Consider the following 19,128-nt stretch of genomic DNA (forward strand, 5'->3'; position numbering starts at 1 on the left):
TCCCCATGTTGAACTGAACACTGGCCCAATAGACATATTTTCTGGGCTAGTATATGGGCAATATAGTCCCTTTGGCAAAACCCATTATCTGAGCTTTCCTAATCTTTAAATATCATTGCTGTCTCATTCTACAAGGTGCTGACATTTCCACACTGAAAGGGGAAGGGATCACCACATCCAAACTAACAAAGGCCCCATACAGACAGGCCAAAATAAAGCTGCTTCGGGTCACTTTGGAGGTATGCTGTTTAAATGATGCATGTGTCCTAAGAGTCCGGACGCTGCACCAAAGTCACGCTCCAGTCCAAACAAACAGTTTTCTAGGCTTTCTTCAATGGAAACATTCTTATCTATCCCACAAGAGCTGAATTTGCTCACCTTCCTAGAAAGAACATTAGTTCTGAAAGTCATATTAATACTGTTATTGTTCTCCTGCAGCTCTATTTGATTAAGTAAATGCCCAGCTACTATTTCATGTGTCCCTCAAGTTTATAAAATGTGTATAGGATAAATGTGAGAGCTACCTACTTTCCTCACTAATTCTTCTGCAAATTTCACATCCCTGAAGTTATCAACACATTACTCAATATCATTTGCTTCAGAAACGTTTCTAGCCTGAGAGCCAACTTAGCTTAGTTATTGATTCTCTGTGATACTTCTCAGAACAAGATGTCAATGCTTAGGCAAATGCGCTCAGAATATAAACACTTTGATTGGGGTCAGTGCACCAGAAACAGTACTGTATCTTCAAGAAAGCCACAGCTTTTGGAATATTTTCTAAGAAACTGGGTAAATCATTTTTGCCGACATGCCTTGCCATAGAATTTATTTTAAGGGATATTTGGAAACATTTATTCTGACCACCTTACCTTAAAAACATGATTTAGAACTATGGTGAAATGCATTTTCAAACAATGAATTAGCTCTAACTGTCATTCACCTATTTGGATGTCACAGCATGCTATGCCTGGGGAAAATCGGTTACTGAAAGAGGGAACCTATGCATCAGGGAGGATGTTGAAGGTTTAGGTTTGTGGTGTCTGATACACATTAGTGAAATTCTCAAACTGAAAGATAAATACAAATCTCCTTATTCCCATTGAAGAACAGAATAATAACTATTTTCACTTGGGGGAAAAATGACCCATTACTCACAGCCTTTTCCAGAGAAGGACAGTTTGCTTTCCCCAACTTTCTTCTCAGAGCAGTCATATATGAAGTGAAAAATATTAATTCTGTGCCTGCACAGTCTTAGCCAGGAAGGTTCTGTAGTGAAACTAAAATGTTGTGGGTATACCAACCTCAAGCAAGCATAGTTCCCATTTTCCCACTGACTTCCCATGTCAATGTCACAGTGTTAAAAAATCAAATGGGCTCATCTGAAGCAGGGTAAGATGGTGGGTTGATGGCATAGATGACCATTTGAAAATTTACAATTACAAGTAACCAGTCTAACCTCCTTCTCTCTCCAGTCACACATATGGACAGAGTCACAAACTTACATGTATTCTAGCTACGCTTAAAAGTAAACAGGACTCTTCCAGAAGAGGCATCCATCCTGACTTGAACATTCACCACAAACTAGTGCACAGATGCAGACTTCTGAGATCATATAGGGTGCACCATTGCAACTCCCTACCACAGTTCTTCTATGCAACCCCCTTATTTTACTCTTTCAAACTCTAATAAAGATGAAAATAAAAACTTTAATTAGCTGTCTACTGTGAGATTCCAACACAACTCTCAGTCATACTTTGATCATTTTAAAAATGAAAACTTGTAAGCCAACTGTAGGGTTTCTTAATTTTTGTGGGTTTTTTGGGCTATGTGGCCATGTTCTAGAAGAGTTTATTAATGACATTTATTCCTGTTGAAGGTTTAGGTTTGTGATGTCTGATACGCATCAGTAAAGTTCTCAAACTGAAAGATTAATACATATCTCTTTATTCCTATTTGAAGACCAGAATAATAGCTAAATGGAGATGCCAGCCACAGATGCAGGTGAAACATCAAGAATAAACTCTTCTAGAACATGGCCATATAGCCTGAAAAACCCACAAAATATTATGGATGCTGGCTATGAAAGCCTTCAACTTTACACTGTAGGGTTTCTATATTTCAACTGACTTATGAAAGAATGATTTGAAAAGAAAAGAAACAGATAATAATTCTGACCACATCTATAATGGATTAAATTCATAAGTAGCTTGATCCCACCATAATACCAATTCCAAAATATGTATTTACCTTTCCGCCTGATCAGAAGCACAAGCTCTCTTGTATGTGATTCTCTGCTGGCTTTAATAAACATCACTACTTGGTCATGGGTATGCTCAGAGATGTCCCGGCCATTGATTAATACTATCTGATCACCTTCCAGTAATTTTGGAATGCATTTATCAGACTGCCATAAAACCAAAGAAAATGGTGTCAGTATTACAAACCCTCTCGGCTCTTAGATCTCTCTCTTAGAAATTGCATTTTCAGTCTGAAATGATTAGTTAACCATGTTATTATCTTGAGAATTGCTGTGTTTACATCAAGAAATGACTGAAAAATTGGTATGCTGTATACAAAGTTTCTAAATTAACAAACAAGAAATAGGTCTGAACTTAAGTTTCAATCAGTAGTTCCTCATGTTATTCAACCAATAATAACAATGATCAATTGAACCATTCAATACGGGGCAGATTTGATTATACAGGTTTTCTTTCCATGCTCTAAATTCTGCTATCAATACAAAGTGGAAGTTATTAAACCAATACTCACAGGAGAGCCTGGAATTATTCTGGACACAACAAGAGGTATCTTCTGATCAATACCACCCTAAAACATTATAGAAAAAAATTAATATAAATAGATTTATGGTGCAACCATATACTCACTGACAACAGCAAGTCTTGTTCCATGCAATGTCCATAAATTATTTCTGAACAGTCATGCCTTCTAATTGGGAATAGACACATAACAAGAGCTTTACTTCATTTGACTAATGGTTGACATATTAAGAGGTGCTGTTCGTATTTAAAGGACTTGGTGGCTTAGTAATTAAGATGATAATAATAATAATAATAATAATAATAATAATGCCAATCCTAATGATCGGAAAGTTGGAAGGTTGGCAGTTCAAGGCACAAGTGACGCGTGATGGGGTGACCTCCTGTCACTAGTGCCAACCTAGCAATTCAAAAGCATGCTAGGTTTCGGTGGGAAGGTAACATCATTCTGTGCAGTCATGCTAGCACATGACAACCGGAATCATCTTTCGACAGCGCTGGCTCTTCGGCTTAGTAATTAGTAACAGAGAGGAGCACCAGCCCCTACAGTTGGTTATGACTAGATATTCATGTCAAGGGGAAGCCTTTATCTTTATCTTTTTTACTGTTTGTATTTACCCACTGAATAATTGTAGAGTTTATTTTTAAAACAGTGTTTTTGGTTTTGCTCTGGACAGCTTCAGCTGAAAAGATCCAGGAGGAGTAACAATTAAATATATAGATTGAATTTTTTTCACTAGAAAAGCCTACAAAAGCTAGAAAATGCTAAGTATTAATAAGTCACCCAACTAAATATATAGTTTGTAACTAGTGTCTTTTACAAGTGGAATATTATAATTGTCTTAGTACTGAATCCCATAGCCACCTTGAATCCCAGTTTGGAAGAAAGACAGGATATAAATCCCATAAATAAATAAAATTAAATTTATACAAATTGGGCAGATGACACATGATGTGTGCATAACACTTATGTGTGTATAACATAGTTTTAAATCACTTGGTAAAAGTGAAGAATAGGATCAAAAGTGAAAAATTGTCATCTAAAAGAAAATCAGTATCTCAACCAGATACTGAATTATGATTTTCACCTACAATGAAGGTGAAACAAATTTGCAAGTTTCTGCTGAGGTAAAACATCTGAAGAATTTTAAGCAGAAGGTAAGACTAGTAAAATTTGTCAGAATGTATGCATTCCTAATTTCAGCTTGTAAATATATCCTTTCTCTACTTTCTCTATTAATTGAATGGTTCTGATGCAGCTGTTCATTGCTTAAGGCATTAACATAATTCATAGTTCCTGGGCAGTAAAAAAAATAATAATAACCTAGTAGCCAACTGAAGGTAATGCAGTCTTCTGGTTTCTCTAAATGGAGCAAGGCAGAAGACAGAGGAAGAAGCACCACCAATCCATTAAATTAATCAGTATTTTAACAGAACCATGTAAACTGCTGATACCATCTCAGGGAAAGTACATTTGAAATAGAAGCAACATTTCTGAATTTCTCCACCCAATATTATCATAACTGATTTACCTTCAGATTAAACCCAAATTTTCCATCTTCATCTGGCAAGATGTGTATCAAAAGCAAGGCTCCATCAATAACATCATTCTGGAAGACAAACACAGGCATGTAGATTTTGTAACTTATTATATGCTGCATCTCTGGGCTGATTCAAATTTTCTTCTTGTGTGAAGTTGAGGAATGACAATATGCCTTTCTAGCCACTGTAAAGCCACATGTCAGGATAGCACTTGTACAATAATTTGTTGGTTTTTTTAATACATACATGTGCACTAAGGAGAAATGAATGGTAATACACCTTCAATTATGGTGAGTTGCAATATAAAACTCCTCTCACTCTAAGCTGTAAAATTCTACTGTTTTATAAAAATGACACCTATAAAATTAATACCCTCAAGCCTGACATCTATTAGATGAGCTGTATAGTTGTGCCAAATCTCATTATCTGTGTAACACCACCACCAACAACAACAAAAGCTTCAGACAGAATGCTGAAGGCTGGTACCTTTACTACTTTTTATTTCAAGTTCTGGACAGGCATGTCATATTTCTGTTCAATCTTGCTGAAAACTACCCATGTTCAAGCAATTCAAGGAAAACAATGCTACATTGGTTTGGTGAAGTTCTGAGCAATAGTTCAGTAACCTGAAAATTATTAAGTCTTTCCTGCCTCATTAAAGCTATGGCAGCAAATAATGGCAAGTTATGACATTGATGCTGGCTTTTATTTTAAAGGAAGAATGCTGCAAGAGGTTTCAGGGAGCTTGTAAGTTGCAGCAGGAAACTAGTCTATCCCATGTACCATGTCTACTCCTTTGGCTAAGAAAAGTGAACTTGTCGGAGCAGACCACATGCTGCACAGAGAGAAAACACAGCATGGGGGAATAGGGAACTTTAACCCCACTTGACTTGAAGCACAACTCTTGTTAGCTTTAAGAAGTTGTCACAGGAGATTTTTGAGAGATTTAAAAGAGGCAACTCTGGAAAAAAGTTGGAAGATTTGATAGAGGAAAAGGGGTCAGTGAATGAAAAAAGCACCAAATGATTTGCTCTGCTCCAACAGAGTAGAGAACTGTTATCAAATACTCTCACACAGCATTCATCCATCAGCAGCCTTGAGACCAAACAGTTACCACTGGGGACTAATAATAATACAGAAGCTGTGCAGTGTCAGATCCCCTCCCACTTTTGAATTGTCCAGAGATTTGCCTTAAAATACATGGTTTCTTCCTGTTGTTTCTTCTCTCATTCTGCCTCATTATATCATTTTTCATAATAGGTATTTTGACTTCCATTGTTTTCAGTTTTCAGAGTTTTGCAGTAGTGTTTTTAGTGGGTAGATCATTTTTAAAAAACCCATGCACAACTGGATTATCTATCTATCTATCTATCTATCTATCTATCTATCTATCTATCTATCTAAGTATATGATTTAAGAAGAACACATCAATTTTTCCAGAGTGCATAATCCAATGCAAGCTCTACTAAATATACTAGGACTTATTTCTGTGTAGATCAGCAGTTGTATTCCTATCAGCAACTGCTTTAATTTAAAACAACATTCGTTTAACAACCAAAAACATTTTTTATTTCTATTATCTGTCAGTCTAACAGTTTGAGTACAGCATCAACGCATGAGTCACAGTATTCATCCAACTGAAGGAATGCCCTTTGATGGGCAAAAACTATTATATCAGAGATGTTTAAGAACTGAAAAGGTGGGAGACACTGGCTTTTGTGAATAGCCAAGGAATAGGGAATTTTATAGAGATTAGTCCAATGCTCAAAGAAATAGGCCAGCTGCAAGACGGGGTTGTGCTAGGTATTGATTGTGACTACAACTGAGTTATATTCTTATATTATGATGAATTTGTCACCTTGTACTATCTTCCTCTCTAAAGAGACTGACATAAAATACTATCTTGGTTGAGCTCACAAAACTGGGTCCACACATCTCTTCTGATAAGAAGATTCAATATGAAACAAAGAAGTAACATGATAGAAGAGGATGCAGTTTGTCAAAAAGGTAACCCAGCAAACTCCTCCCAGTTTCAGCAGCGCAGAGTCTAGTTTGTCTGGATTGGGGGAGAAGGAAGGAAGAAGATGCTGCTGCTTGAAACAGCCTTATGGCCGCTTCTGCATGGCTCAAGCTGGGGAGAGTTACCTGGGTTGGTTTTGGACAATTTGCTCCTCCAATTCTCCCAGTAGACCAGGAGGGAGCAGACAGTCAAAAAGCAACAAATTTGAAGGTCTGACTATGCTGAGAAATATAGTTGGTCCTCCACATTCACTGTGGTTAAGGGCACAGGACCTCTATGAAAGTGGAAAAACTGCAAATAAAAAAACCACTATGTTTTTACCTCTCTAAGGCCTGTTACAGACTGCCAAAATAAAGCTGCTTCGGGTCTGTTTGGAGGTATGCTATTTAAATGATGCATGGGTCCTAAGAGTCCGGAGGTCGCGCCAAAGCCACACTCCATTCCTAAGCACTGGAGTGCGGCTTTGGTGCAGCTTCCGGATTCTTAGGATGCATGCATCATTTAAACAGCATACCTCCAAAGAGACCCGAAGCAGCTTTATTTTGGCAGTCTGTAACAGGCCTAAGAATCTCCAGGTCGTCCAGTGCAACTATATGGTCAACATCTGCCAGAGGTTGACCACAGAATCATGCTGGAGGACCTAAAAATCCCAAGAGAAGTGTTTTCTCTAGTAATATCTAAATTCAGCATTTTATGCCAGTCTGTTTAGCCTCATAATTGCCCAATTTGATGGTAATGCAATGTCATGAGAACTAGAAGAAGTGAGGTGTAATTTGAAAACTTAGGCAAATCAAAAAAGCCATTCAGCTTGATAAATTAATGTTGCAAATTGACCACCGCTGGCACAGTTTAAAAACAACTGCAAAATGTATCACATTCACAGTAGCTTGTTTAGTTACACCTAGATTTGTCCATTATGAAAAAGTCACCTTTACCTAAAGGACAAATTCCATGACAAAGTCAGTTACCTTAACGGAAAGGAAAATATCAAATCTAAGAGTCATGTAATCAATTGAATCAATACACAGAATTAGATCCAGCATGAACTCAAAGAGGTTTACTTCTGAGTAGGCACATACTCAGGCGTGTGCTATAAATTAAGTTATCCTTATGTACCACTAAAATCAATGCATCTTAAATTAAAGAATTCCTATTAATTTCAGTGGGGGCGAAGCTGAATCTGCACTGCAGAAATAATGCAGTATGACATCATTTTAAATGTCATGGCTTCATCCTATGGAATCCTGGGATTTCTAGTTTGTTGTGGCAACAGAGCTTTGAAAGAGAAGGCCAAATAGCATTGAACAATGGCAGTTGAAGCAACATGAAATGGCATTGTTTCTGCAGTACCAATTCAGCCTGGATCCAATGTATTATACAGCAAGAGTAGCAAATGTGAAGCAAAGACTGAACTAAAAAGTTTCACGTGGAAGTAAAGTAACAAGCAGGTCAACACCAAGTCACCATTCTCTGCATTTGTGTTTGTCACAATAAACCTCCTATAATACCGACTATCTACCCATTTCAAGTTATCATACCTTATCAAAGTAGTATTGATTGGAATCTTCCATTAGAAGTCCTTTTGTAACATTTTCATTTGTTTCTGAAAATTGTTTATCTGTTCCATCCAAAGGATAAGACTCATGAGGGCTGCTAACGTCATTGACCATCTGAGGCGAGGAGTTCTGTGCTGAATTATTTTCGAACACATTCCTTCATTCAGGTAAAATAAGTAATACATTCAAAATTGATATGCAAGCTCATGACACTGTTAAAGGCAAACCGTTCATATAAAATTGTTCCTTTTTTGTGCAAATCTTTTTTCTCAAATGTTGCCTATATGATTTTTTAAAGAATTCAGTCTTCATTAGTATTCACTTGTTAGACATTTTCAAGATGTGGGGAGATATATTCATATACTACATGGAATAACTTTTAAGGAGTAAAGGCCTCTGGCATTTATTACGTGGAATTGTGCTCTGTTTGGTTTGATACCATTTACATGAAGAACAAATTTGTTTTTGGAAGGTTGGAGTTACTCCTTGCGGCAAGAAAAATGTTACAATGTTATTATATATGAAAGGGTCATAGTAGATATATTCCACGTTATCCCAAAAAGGAGAAGAAGAAATGAGGTTATAGGCTTATAATCCTGAATGGTTTTTTTTTTACATCCATTAAATTACGGTAATACCTGAAAGTTGTCATCCACAATCTAGCTGAAGAAATCTACAAAACTGCCAAATTTCAGTCTTATCTAATGAATATTGTGAGAGATATAGGAAGTTTTTAAAAGTGTGGAAAATTGCTACATTCATTCATTATCTTTATGCACATGCATATCTTTGGTTCAAATTGTGATGAAAAATACTGATGGGTTTAGCCAAGCTAAATCTTTGAAAAGAAACTTTTTGAAGCTGGTAAACTTGGAGAAGTTTGGATCAGCAGCTCAAATTTTATCACACTTTTCATGTCTCATTAAAACTTGTGGCTGTAAATACTGACAATGTTATGTGGTATACGCTCATTTTCATTTTAAAAATAGAATGCAGCAAGTATTCCAGTGCTTCTATAACAGACACTGGCCTTCCAGGTGTTTTGAACATCAGTTCCCAGAATCCCAGACCATTGGCCAAGATGGTTGAGGTTTCTGGGAACTAAAGTCCAAAACACCTGGAGAATCAGAGATTGGGAATCAATGTTCTAGAGCAGTGGTTCCCAACCTGTGGGTCGGGACCCCTTTGGGGGTCGAATGACCCTTTCATGGGGGTTGCCTAAGACCATTGGAAAACACCTATTTAATTACAGTTATGAAGTAGCAACGAAAATAATTTCATGGGTTTGGGTCACCACATGAGGAACTGTATTAAAGGGTCGCGGCATTAGGAAGGTTGGGAACCACTGTTCTAGAGGGAACCGAATGCATTCTTTGCCTGGTGCCTATTCCTTTATGTGTATAATGCAACTTTACAAGTCCAGACTACATAGAGTGAGTCCATAGTTGGGAGTGGTGGCTTAATGCCTGAGGCAAAGAACAAGATGTCCTCACACATTCTACATGTAGTGAAGCTGATCAGACTGGCAGTTGAATCAGAGGACAACATCCTCCCTGTTTTAAGGGGCACAAATGCATAGTACTCCACTACCTTATCATTACTTTGCACTCCTCTGCTTCTGTTCTCTGAGGCAGATACTTCACTCTGTCTAAGAGAAGGTGCAGTGCTGTACAAATCACACTGTTTGCAATTTTTATTTACCTTCTGCAGAGATTCTGTGACAATTCTGAATCAGAGTCTTTCGAAGCTGACGAAACCTTATAGGTGTAAAAAACATCCTCTGTTTCTGTTATATAGGAAATCTCATTTGCAAGGTTATCTACAGATGAGTGCCGTGGTTTACGAATCTCATGGCGCATTCTCGGACTTCTCCTTAAAAGAGGAAGGATTCAGATATCAGTTCTAAGAAAAACTTTTTTTTGAAAGACTTTAAAAAGTAAGAAACCTATCATATTATAATATTCACCATAAGATTTCCTGTGATGCAAGTAATATATTGTTTCCTAACAGTATTTTGATATTCTACTGCATTTATCTTAAGTGAGTTTGAATCATAGTAACAGTACAATCATTTGCATTTTAATTCAGATGTTAATACTGCTGTACACAAAAGCACACACAGAACTGCAGCCTAGGTACAATAATTATTTTAGTAGGAAAAACACCTTGTAAACTTCTGTTCTACTTAAGGCAAATAGGGCAACTAGGTCTGGGAAGCCAGTCTAATTTTAGCTTTTCCACTAATTCATCAGCAAGTGAACCTGAAAAAGTTGCTGCATATTAAGCAATGTACTATAACAACCACTGGAAACAATTGGAAAATGGTTGAAAAAGTAAGAAAACAGAAGAAAATATGTGTTAAATTGTACTGAGCAAAATTTAACCTTTGCTTACAAACCAGAGAGACAGAAGGTCATTAGACTGTGCAGTGTGTGTGCATCCATGTATGTATATGTGTGCATCCTTGCACTTGTTTATAATTGAAGCAGACCCTTGGAGGCAAACTCTATAGATAGAGGCCCCATGTTATGTGGGGGAACCTTCCTGAAAGGACCAACCACAAAACTATTAGATGACTTCATTTAAAAGGAAGGAATCATAGTTTCTTAAAGGTGTTTCTCTTTTTACCAATACGATATTTGTTTGGTACTCCTGTCCTCACACATTTTTTTGAAAGATCCAAACAATACTTTACCAGTTTGGGGTAACTGGAGGAGATCGAGAAGGAAGGCTTTTTGTCTCCAGGTGTTCAACAGATAATGATCTCCTCATAGCTGGGTTCCAAATCATGCCACCTATTACTTTTCTGCAACACTGATTATTAGTTCTGAAATGAAACAACAGACTATGTAGAGAAACCACTTTATGAAAAACAAGTTTCTTTCTTTTATTTTAGAAGAAATTATTTTAGATTGCCACTATACACCAGCTGTCATATAACCAGAAGATGGCTCAGCTTGCCAGTGCCCACTCCAGACCACAGCCCTCCCTTGCATCTCCACAACAAAAGAAGAATTAAAAAAAAAGATCACCCAAGACTCACAATAGTAGCACTTACAAGGTTACTATGGGTGTATCAAAAGCAAATAATCACTAGTACCAGAAGTTCCATGCCAGTGGTAATGTTTTGTTTGCAGTAACAAACATTGCTGAATGGCAGCTATTTAAAACAGCTTGTGAACTGTAGATTATTTTTTCACTTCCTCCACCTTGAGTGGTTTAGCAAGTGATCTCATTTCTCCCTGAAGCATCCCACAAATATTCAGTGGCTGTGTATTAAGAGCAATTCTCTCACATATAGTGGGCTGTATAGAAAGTCAAATGGTAACACCATCCCCATCATCCCCTTTCTCTCTGGTAAAGACAAAGCCAAACAGAATATCTTTAGAATCTTGCCAGAGAGGAGGAACCCATCAATTACAGCATTTAAAATCTGCTTACAGCAGGGGTGGACAACATATGGCCTACAGCCCTCAAGCAACCCCTTGCCCATTTGTGTGCACACCTACCCATTGCATTAGCCACCACACTGTTGAGACAACAAGGGGTGGGGAACTGTGATTCTATATTACATCAGCAGGTGGTGGTGAGCTTTTTTTCACTGGAGGTATTTCATCAGAGGCTACAGGGCCATCTGCAAGGGACACTCAATTTGAAAGATTCCTCTACTTAATGGCGTCTCCAAGGTCCCTTACATCCCTATGATTTTATGTTTTCAATTTTGCTTCTGATTCTTGTTCTTATCCAAATATTCTTGTTCTGTATTTGTATTTCATAATGGCTGACTCTCTCACTGTCACAGCTCTTTGATGCTTTCTAAGAATTGAGTATAGAGAAAAGGTGCTTTAAAGTTATTTAAGTGTCAAATAACATTGAAGCTGGCACCAGAATTCCCCAAACATTGTCACATACTATGGATCAGGTTATCCAAACAAATAAAGGGTTTGCCATTTTCAGGAACTTGGTATGTGTTCTGCCTGCTGGAGCAATCGAAAAGAGCACACCATTCCATCCAGCTACAGATGGAGAACAGCAAAGTTATAGTTACTGCAAGCCAAGCAGAAAGGGAGAGAACTGAAGCATGTGACAATGCATCCAAGGTACATCCATGGCAGCTAAACCATAGTCTAATCTCAGTATCTGATCTGAGTATTTGTGTGTGAACAGCAGGCATCCATGTTAAATCACAAGCATGGCTGAAAAGCATCTTTCCTTTCCTTTCCTTTCTTTTTTTAACTGTTTGAGGCCTGGCCTCAAGATCACAGGCTACAAATACATTTCCCCCTTTTTTTCCTGAGACATTTGCCCAGTTTTAAGACTGAGATCCTTTCAATGAAGGAACACAGCCACAGCAAATCACTAGCCACTCTTCTTTCATTTTAATACACACTATAAAGCCAGTTTTGGACTGGCAGCTGAACATAGCTAATTTCATCTTTTATTCTGGTACAACTTCTTTACATGAGCAGCCCCAGGGGGAAAACAATGTAATTACAAACAAAATTAAATGCTTAGCAATCTTCATGTCCTACATTTGACAAATGAGACCCTGAAAAAATAACTAAATATCCTCTCTAAAATGTAGAGACTATGCCTAATAACACATCCAGACTCATGCCAAACAACAAGGAATTTTCTCCCCTTTCCTAAGCTATTAACCTCTTTTATGAATGGGATCTTACCTTATTACTGAAAAAGATGCCAAATCTGCAGTAATAGTTCTGGCCTAAATCCCAGAATACCCAGAACTAATTATAACTAATTATGTATTACCTTGAATAAAGGGCACAGGTTTGGCAACTCTCCTTTTCTTTTCTTTTCTTTCTTTTTTTCCCCAGAAGACAGTCAATCTTACATTGAACTAGAATAAATACATTTAATGGACTCACCAAAGCCAACTTAAATGACCTGGAAATTACCCAATCCTGTCCCTCAGGTGGATTCAGTGACTAATATGATAAGCCACTGATAAGCCTAAACATCTTACTTTTTTCAGAGAAAAAAAATCAGTTTTATCATATTCACCTTGTATTGCCACCCTATTTAATCCCTTTAAGCAGCACATAGCTGCATACTCAGCAGTTACGTAATCAGTAAGTTAAAACTAAGAGGGGAAGAAACCTGGTTTCATTACACTGGTCTGTTACAGACTGCCAAAATAAAGCTGCTTCGGGTCTCTTTGGAGGTATGCTGTTTAAATGATGCATGCATCCTAAGAATCCAAAAGCTGCACCAAAGCTGCACTCCAGTGCTTAGGAATGGAGTGTGGCTTTGGTGCGACCTCCGGACTCTTAGGACCCAAGCATCATTTAAATAGCATACCTCCAAAGAGACCAGAAGCAGCTTTATTTTGGCAGTCTGTAACAGGCCATTATTACTCTTTAAAGTGCTATGTCAAGGTAGTAGACACTGAGCTGATGGGACTATAATCCAAATCTGCATGATGCTTGAGCCAGTGATCACTCTTCCTGTGTTCAACAAGTGACAATAGCTTAAAGATTATTATTTTTTTGGTACTCATAAGACCACGTCACCCACCCAACCACAATAAAAGAAGTCTTTCCTCTTGTGATACAATTTGTAATCTATATGCTGTAAATTCAACCAGAAACCTACACTGAAAAAAGTTTACAACCAATTATGCACTTTACAGTGTGCCCACCTGATTCAGAAATGTAGTTACTGTATATACTAGATATATAACATGTTTTTCACATTAGAGTCATAGTGTTTATAAACAGATACTCACTTGGTTGGTGTCCTAGCACCCATAGTCCAAAAATGGGGTTGTAACTTCTTTTCATGAGGTAGCATCTTCTTTGCCTGGAAAAATGTGTGAAGCTCTACACAAGATTTCCACAGGTTTTTGCATGCTCGGTAGTTCAACATATTGAAGGTAACTATGTGTTCCCTGGATTCATTCTGCAATAAGAAAAATAGATACTAAAAACAGACATAAAAACAGTCTAACCAACTGCTTAATTCAAAGTTTATATATGCATGCTTTGCCTCTCTTTTTTAAAGGGCAATAAACAACATGTTGCTTCCTTTGAGCCACATGCCAGATGGATAGAATCAAACAAGGTGATCATGGGTCTGAATTTACAGAACCTAAGCAGAGCAGTGGAGGACAGGGGGTGACCGTGTTTTTTTGCTGGTTAGCTTGTTAACTGGAAATGTAATAAAGGAGACAAAGGTGAGTGGCAAACCTCCACAGTGAAGGCCACACTCCACTTAGTCCCCAAATGGGATTGAAAGAAAATTTTACTGTGGTGAGGCAGAATTTTTATTTGTGACAAAGCCGTTAGTTTCCCCCCACCATAGTTAAATTCCAGGACAACTCAAACTATACTGGAAGTAAACAAGACAATGGGCACAGATGTGTGACTTTTACTTATGGTCACTGGGATAGAAAAAAACAGCATGAACCTGAGAGCAAAGTGAATGCATAAATTTCCTGTACAGCTTTACTCACGTGTTTTTGACGCTGTTGAATAAAAAATTTCTTTCGTTTAAAAGAAATTTTTATTATATTCACCCTGAAAAGCAAGATATATTAAGTAATGTTATAAAAATGCAGCACAAACAAAACAAGCATAGATTGACAATATCGGCACTGAAGCTGAGATCCTATGTGATCACTAGTGGGATATAAACTTCTGCCAGCTTTCTTATGCCAGACTTTCCTTCTGCCCCTACATACAACCCCACCAGAAGGCATAATTGCTCATTCTCGCTGGCAAGTCAGGGGTCAATGAAAGAGAGGGAGCCTGAATTGTAATACAGTACCTAGTAACTAGGTATTGGAACTGAATATTGGAGTATGTAACATCTTACTTAACGAGTTTCAAGCTATTGATGTTTAGTCTTTTTATACTGTAGAAACAAGTTTTGCAGCTCAGAAGAAGGAAGAGCTATGGCTTTTCCACATCCCCAAGAGGTGGAGAAATGTCTAAAGCACAGTTTTCCGTAGTACTACTATAAGGTGCTTGTAGTGTTGTTGTTGATGAGGATGAGGATTAAAAATGTGACTTTATTCATCCCATTTTATCCTGTTTGAGCTCATAAAGTATTCTGTCAAGCCTGGTTAGTAGGAACCTGTGTTCGCTACAAAATGACTCTCATGGAGGGGAGTGGTAGAATGGGAGCAACTCTGACTGCTTACTAAGGAGGCAGGAGTTGATGTGGAGAATACGTAATTTGCTTTAATTTACTCTTCCGCAACCCAGTGTATTCTACTTGTTTAGGACTTCAGCTTCAGTCAGTTCTGGAAGGAGTTCAAAACCTAACTTTTTAGCTTCTCTTTTTGTAGTAAAGGGGGGGGGGGGGGGTAGAGGTGCCACAAAGGGGACATGCCAAATTTTAGAAATACCATGACAGCTTTTACGTTTACATGTGCTGTACAAGCTAGTTTTAGTCTCTAAACATATGTCATAGAGAAGACAGATAGATTACTTCCGATCTACCATCTCACTAGGTCCTTCACCTATTCCAGAAACTGTCTACATAGTTTGGAAAGGAGCAGCATTTACATCTCTCTCTAATCTAAGGTGTTTCATTTATTTATTTATTTCATTTCATTTCTAAGAAGTCTTTCTCCCAAAAAGGAACCTAAGGCAGCTCACAAATAAAACTGTTTCAACATTATACAATAAAAATTTTAAAATAATTAAAATCATCTAGCTAAAACAGTATAAAATCAAATAAAACATGCAAACAGCATTCTCTGAAGATGCCAGCCACAGATGCTGGCGAAACGTCAGGAAGAAGCTCTTCTAGAACATGGCCACATATCCCGAAAATGCCACAAAAATGCAAATATTAAAAACATAACTAAAGCACACACCCTGTATAAAAGCCTTCCTGACATGATTCTATATTAAAAGCCTGCTTGAATAAAAAATGCCTTTGTCTACCAAAGACAAGAAAGGAGGGAGGAGGCCAGGCTAATCTTCCATGGGAGGGCATTCCAGAGAGTGGGAGCAGCCACCAGGAAGGCTCTCTCTCTCTCATGTCCTCACCCAATGAGCCTGTGATGGTGGTGGGAACAAAAGAAAGCCCTACTCCATAGATCTTACAACCATTGCAGGTTCATATGGAGAGATACAGCATTTCAGACAGACTGGACCTAAGCCATGTAGTGATTTATAGATCATGACCAGCACTTTGAATTATTCCTGGAAATGAACTGGTAGCCAGTGGAACAGTTTCAACAAAAGAGTTATATGTTCCCTATAACTGGCCCCAGTCAGCATTCTGGCTGCTGAATTTTGAACCTGTTGAAGTTTCCAAACAATTTCCAAAGGCAGCCTCATGTAGTGTGCATTACAGTAGTGAAATGCATATAATCAAGGCATGTGCCACCATATCCAGATCCAATATCTGAAGGAATGGGCACACCTGGTGCACATACATTAACTGTGCAAATGCACTCCTGGCCACTGCTGAAACCTGGGAAGATATATATCATTTCATAATTCAGTCTTTTCTAGTTTATTCACATATAAAGTTAAATGCATTCATCTTACCATGGATAGAAGCTTGTACAGATGAGTTTTCTATATACAGCAATACCTCCTGAAGCAATTCCAATCATAAGATCAAGATTATGCAAATCCTAAAAAAGATACACATACAGAGAGAGAGAGAGAATATTAACTGAAAGCTGAAATAACAGGAATCCTAATCTATGAACTGTAATTTTCCATTTTTCTGTCTGTAAAGATGAACTGTTAAGTTCACTGTTTTTGAATTCGGTATCGCACAGCACAACCCAACTATTATGTAATGAGGTGACCTATGCAGCTGTTTATTTTGTATTAAGTAGCTCACATAGCCCTTGCATTTGAAACAACTGTGAACACACATTGTAATTTACTTATCAATACCATAGTCATATACAATAATGTTAGTGATGAGGAAAAGCTACTTAAGTGCCCACAAAGAAATATTAAAAGGTATCCCAAGTCCCTAATAGATGTATTCTAACCAGCCTCAAACAGGAGTTTCATATTTTTTTGTTTCATATGGCTAGGGAGGTAGACAAAAAAAAGTTACCATTTCTCTTTTCCTTCCTCATGAAACATCCCCCTACACTGAGGGAATGAAAATTTGGGGTTTTTATCCTCATAGCATGCAACCCTCTGCCATCAAACACACTCGTTCCCCCTTTCATCTCTATTTCACCATAACTGCTCCACCTTTACCTTTAGAGACTACTGAATATGCCATTTACAAACTCACACTCACAGTTTCCTTTCCTTTTCTCCTTTAATTTTCAATCAAATGTTTTTTTGCATACCTGGTGAATTTTTTAATTGCTGCTGAAAAATGAATGAAATCGCTAACTCTGGTATGAGAAGGAATGATGGGCAGCACACGTTACTACCTAAAAAAATCTGATGTGGAAAATTAAAACTGAAGAAAGAACCTGTGACCCTTTGTTGACCATGCTTCCCTTTTTATGTATTGCATCTTCATGTCCTCTAGGACCACTTCAATGGTGGCCTCTGGGCTAGTACCAGTTCCTGAGCCAATGGCACTTGGACCCTGGAAAGGTTCCAGGGAAAAAAAGAAACAATTCTACCCGATGGACACAAATTAATGTGTCCCTGGCACATTAGAAAACAATGGCTGCTGATCTTCCATATCAGAGAAACACTGCTCTAGGAGAGATTTACAATGTAAGGACTGAGAGCACATGATATGAACACACAATCCTACTTCTTCCTGTTGATGAATATGGAGAAAATAAAATGGAAAGATTGAGGACATGAGAACAAAACCTGCTTTCCAGCCACTGTGCCTTCTCTGTGCCTACTCATTTCTTATTAATGCCGCAGCCCTCAATAACATCTTGAACTCTAATCATTTTAGCTGAATATAAAAGGCCAATGTCCCTCATTTATTTCTATGGGCAAAGTAAATATAGCCCATGGTAGTAATGGGTGCCTACAAACTATAATATTTAGTATGGACAGAGGTAAAGAAATGTGCAACTAGTTCTACAAGCCCAAACAGTAGCCTGGCTGTATCCCATACCAAGCTTCTTTTAAAACTGAATGGACTTCCAAAAACTGTTGGTAATATAGTGAGGGTGGGGGAGGTCTGTTCTTTCAGAGGGAAAAGAAAAACCACACATCAAAAGTGCTGGGTAGTATGTCCATATGGACACCAAAAGTACCATCTTCAATTTAAGTCCATATCAATTTTTCAGCCAAGCTGTTATACCAGTTTACCGGTCCAAATTTTGGAATTCTGAAGCAACCAGTACTATACAAGCAAATAGGAAATTCATCCAATGATAGCTTAAACACTGTGTTCTTGTACTGAAGCAATTTACTTTTAGTTTGCTGGGAATACTAAGCTATGTATCAAGTTGGTACCAAAAAAAATCAAAGCAGTGTAGAATAATACTTTAAAAACACAGTTGATGGTTTGCAATTTTGTTATTTTCGCTTCTTTTAAAGTTGCAGTTTTATATTGCTATCTAAAAAGAATCAATTTGTATTATCCATCAACAGATCCAGTTTACAAATAAAATTGCTCTTAATATTAAAAAACAATACTATAAACATACTCTACCACTGTGTAATTCTACTCCATAGAATTCAAGTGTTCTTGCTATGTTAATGTAGCAGGACTCCGCTTCTGACTGTTTAAGGCCACTGCAGAGAAACAAAAACATTACAGGCAATAAAAATTGCTATGACATTTGATCATTTGTCCATACAGTAAGTTTTTCCAAGTACCATTATCTTAATACAGTCAATATGTACATTCAGAGAAAAATTAAACATTTCCCCACATTCATGTCTTGAAGTGCTCATGGCAGGTTTTCTTTTAAAACCCATTCCTCTACCTTTGTGTAGCAACAGTTTTTCACATGCAGCGTTCCTTCTCACGTCTGCATGAACACACACACATAGCAGGTCACACATTTAAAAATAAGAAGTAAAAGGGGAGAACAGTATAACCAAACAGATCATTTTACATTTGTAACGATAGTTATGGTCAGATTATCATTTTCCTGACCTGTTCCACCAACTCTTAGAATAACGCATAGCAGGGCCATGATAAGTAAATGATAAAATAGACTCCTAGACCAAAGATGGACCTCAGTGTTACCCAACTAGAACAACAGTAGGGCATCACATTATGAACCATGGTCTCAAGTACTGGTAGTATGAGAAGGCTGCACTGAAAATTGGCCCCAAGCATTCTTTGACACACT

The 19,128-nt window shown here is 37.7% G+C and overlaps 1 protein-coding gene across 2 annotated transcripts in view; it reads right to left on the minus strand.

Moving 5' to 3' along the window:
• LOC149309405 (tyrosine-protein phosphatase non-receptor type 3-like) overlaps positions 1-19,128 on the minus strand; it is an 85,152-nt gene that overhangs the window by 21,624 nt on the left and 44,400 nt on the right. For both annotated transcript variants that reach the window (XM_089532378.1, XM_089532379.1), the window contains exons 9-18: positions 18,475-18,562; positions 16,424-16,512; positions 14,371-14,434; positions 13,645-13,817; positions 10,591-10,722; positions 9,597-9,767; positions 7,878-8,052; positions 4,310-4,387; positions 2,770-2,826; positions 2,248-2,404 (exon numbers count right to left, since the gene is read on the minus strand). In XM_089532378.1, coding sequence (XP_089388504.1) covers positions 2,248-2,404; positions 2,770-2,826; positions 4,310-4,387; positions 7,878-8,052; positions 9,597-9,767; positions 10,591-10,722; positions 13,645-13,817; positions 14,371-14,434; positions 16,424-16,512; positions 18,475-18,562 — 1,184 coding nt within the window. The remainder of the gene's footprint in view (positions 1-2,247; positions 2,405-2,769; positions 2,827-4,309; positions 4,388-7,877; positions 8,053-9,596; positions 9,768-10,590; positions 10,723-13,644; positions 13,818-14,370; positions 14,435-16,423; positions 16,513-18,474; positions 18,563-19,128) is intronic.

The sequence above is a fragment of the Sceloporus occidentalis genome, unplaced genomic scaffold (assembly GCF_023333645.1).
Source record: "Sceloporus occidentalis isolate IW3139 unplaced genomic scaffold, rSceOcc1.0.p SCAF_7, whole genome shotgun sequence".
Taxonomy (NCBI): domain Eukaryota; kingdom Metazoa; phylum Chordata; class Lepidosauria; order Squamata; family Phrynosomatidae; genus Sceloporus; species Sceloporus occidentalis.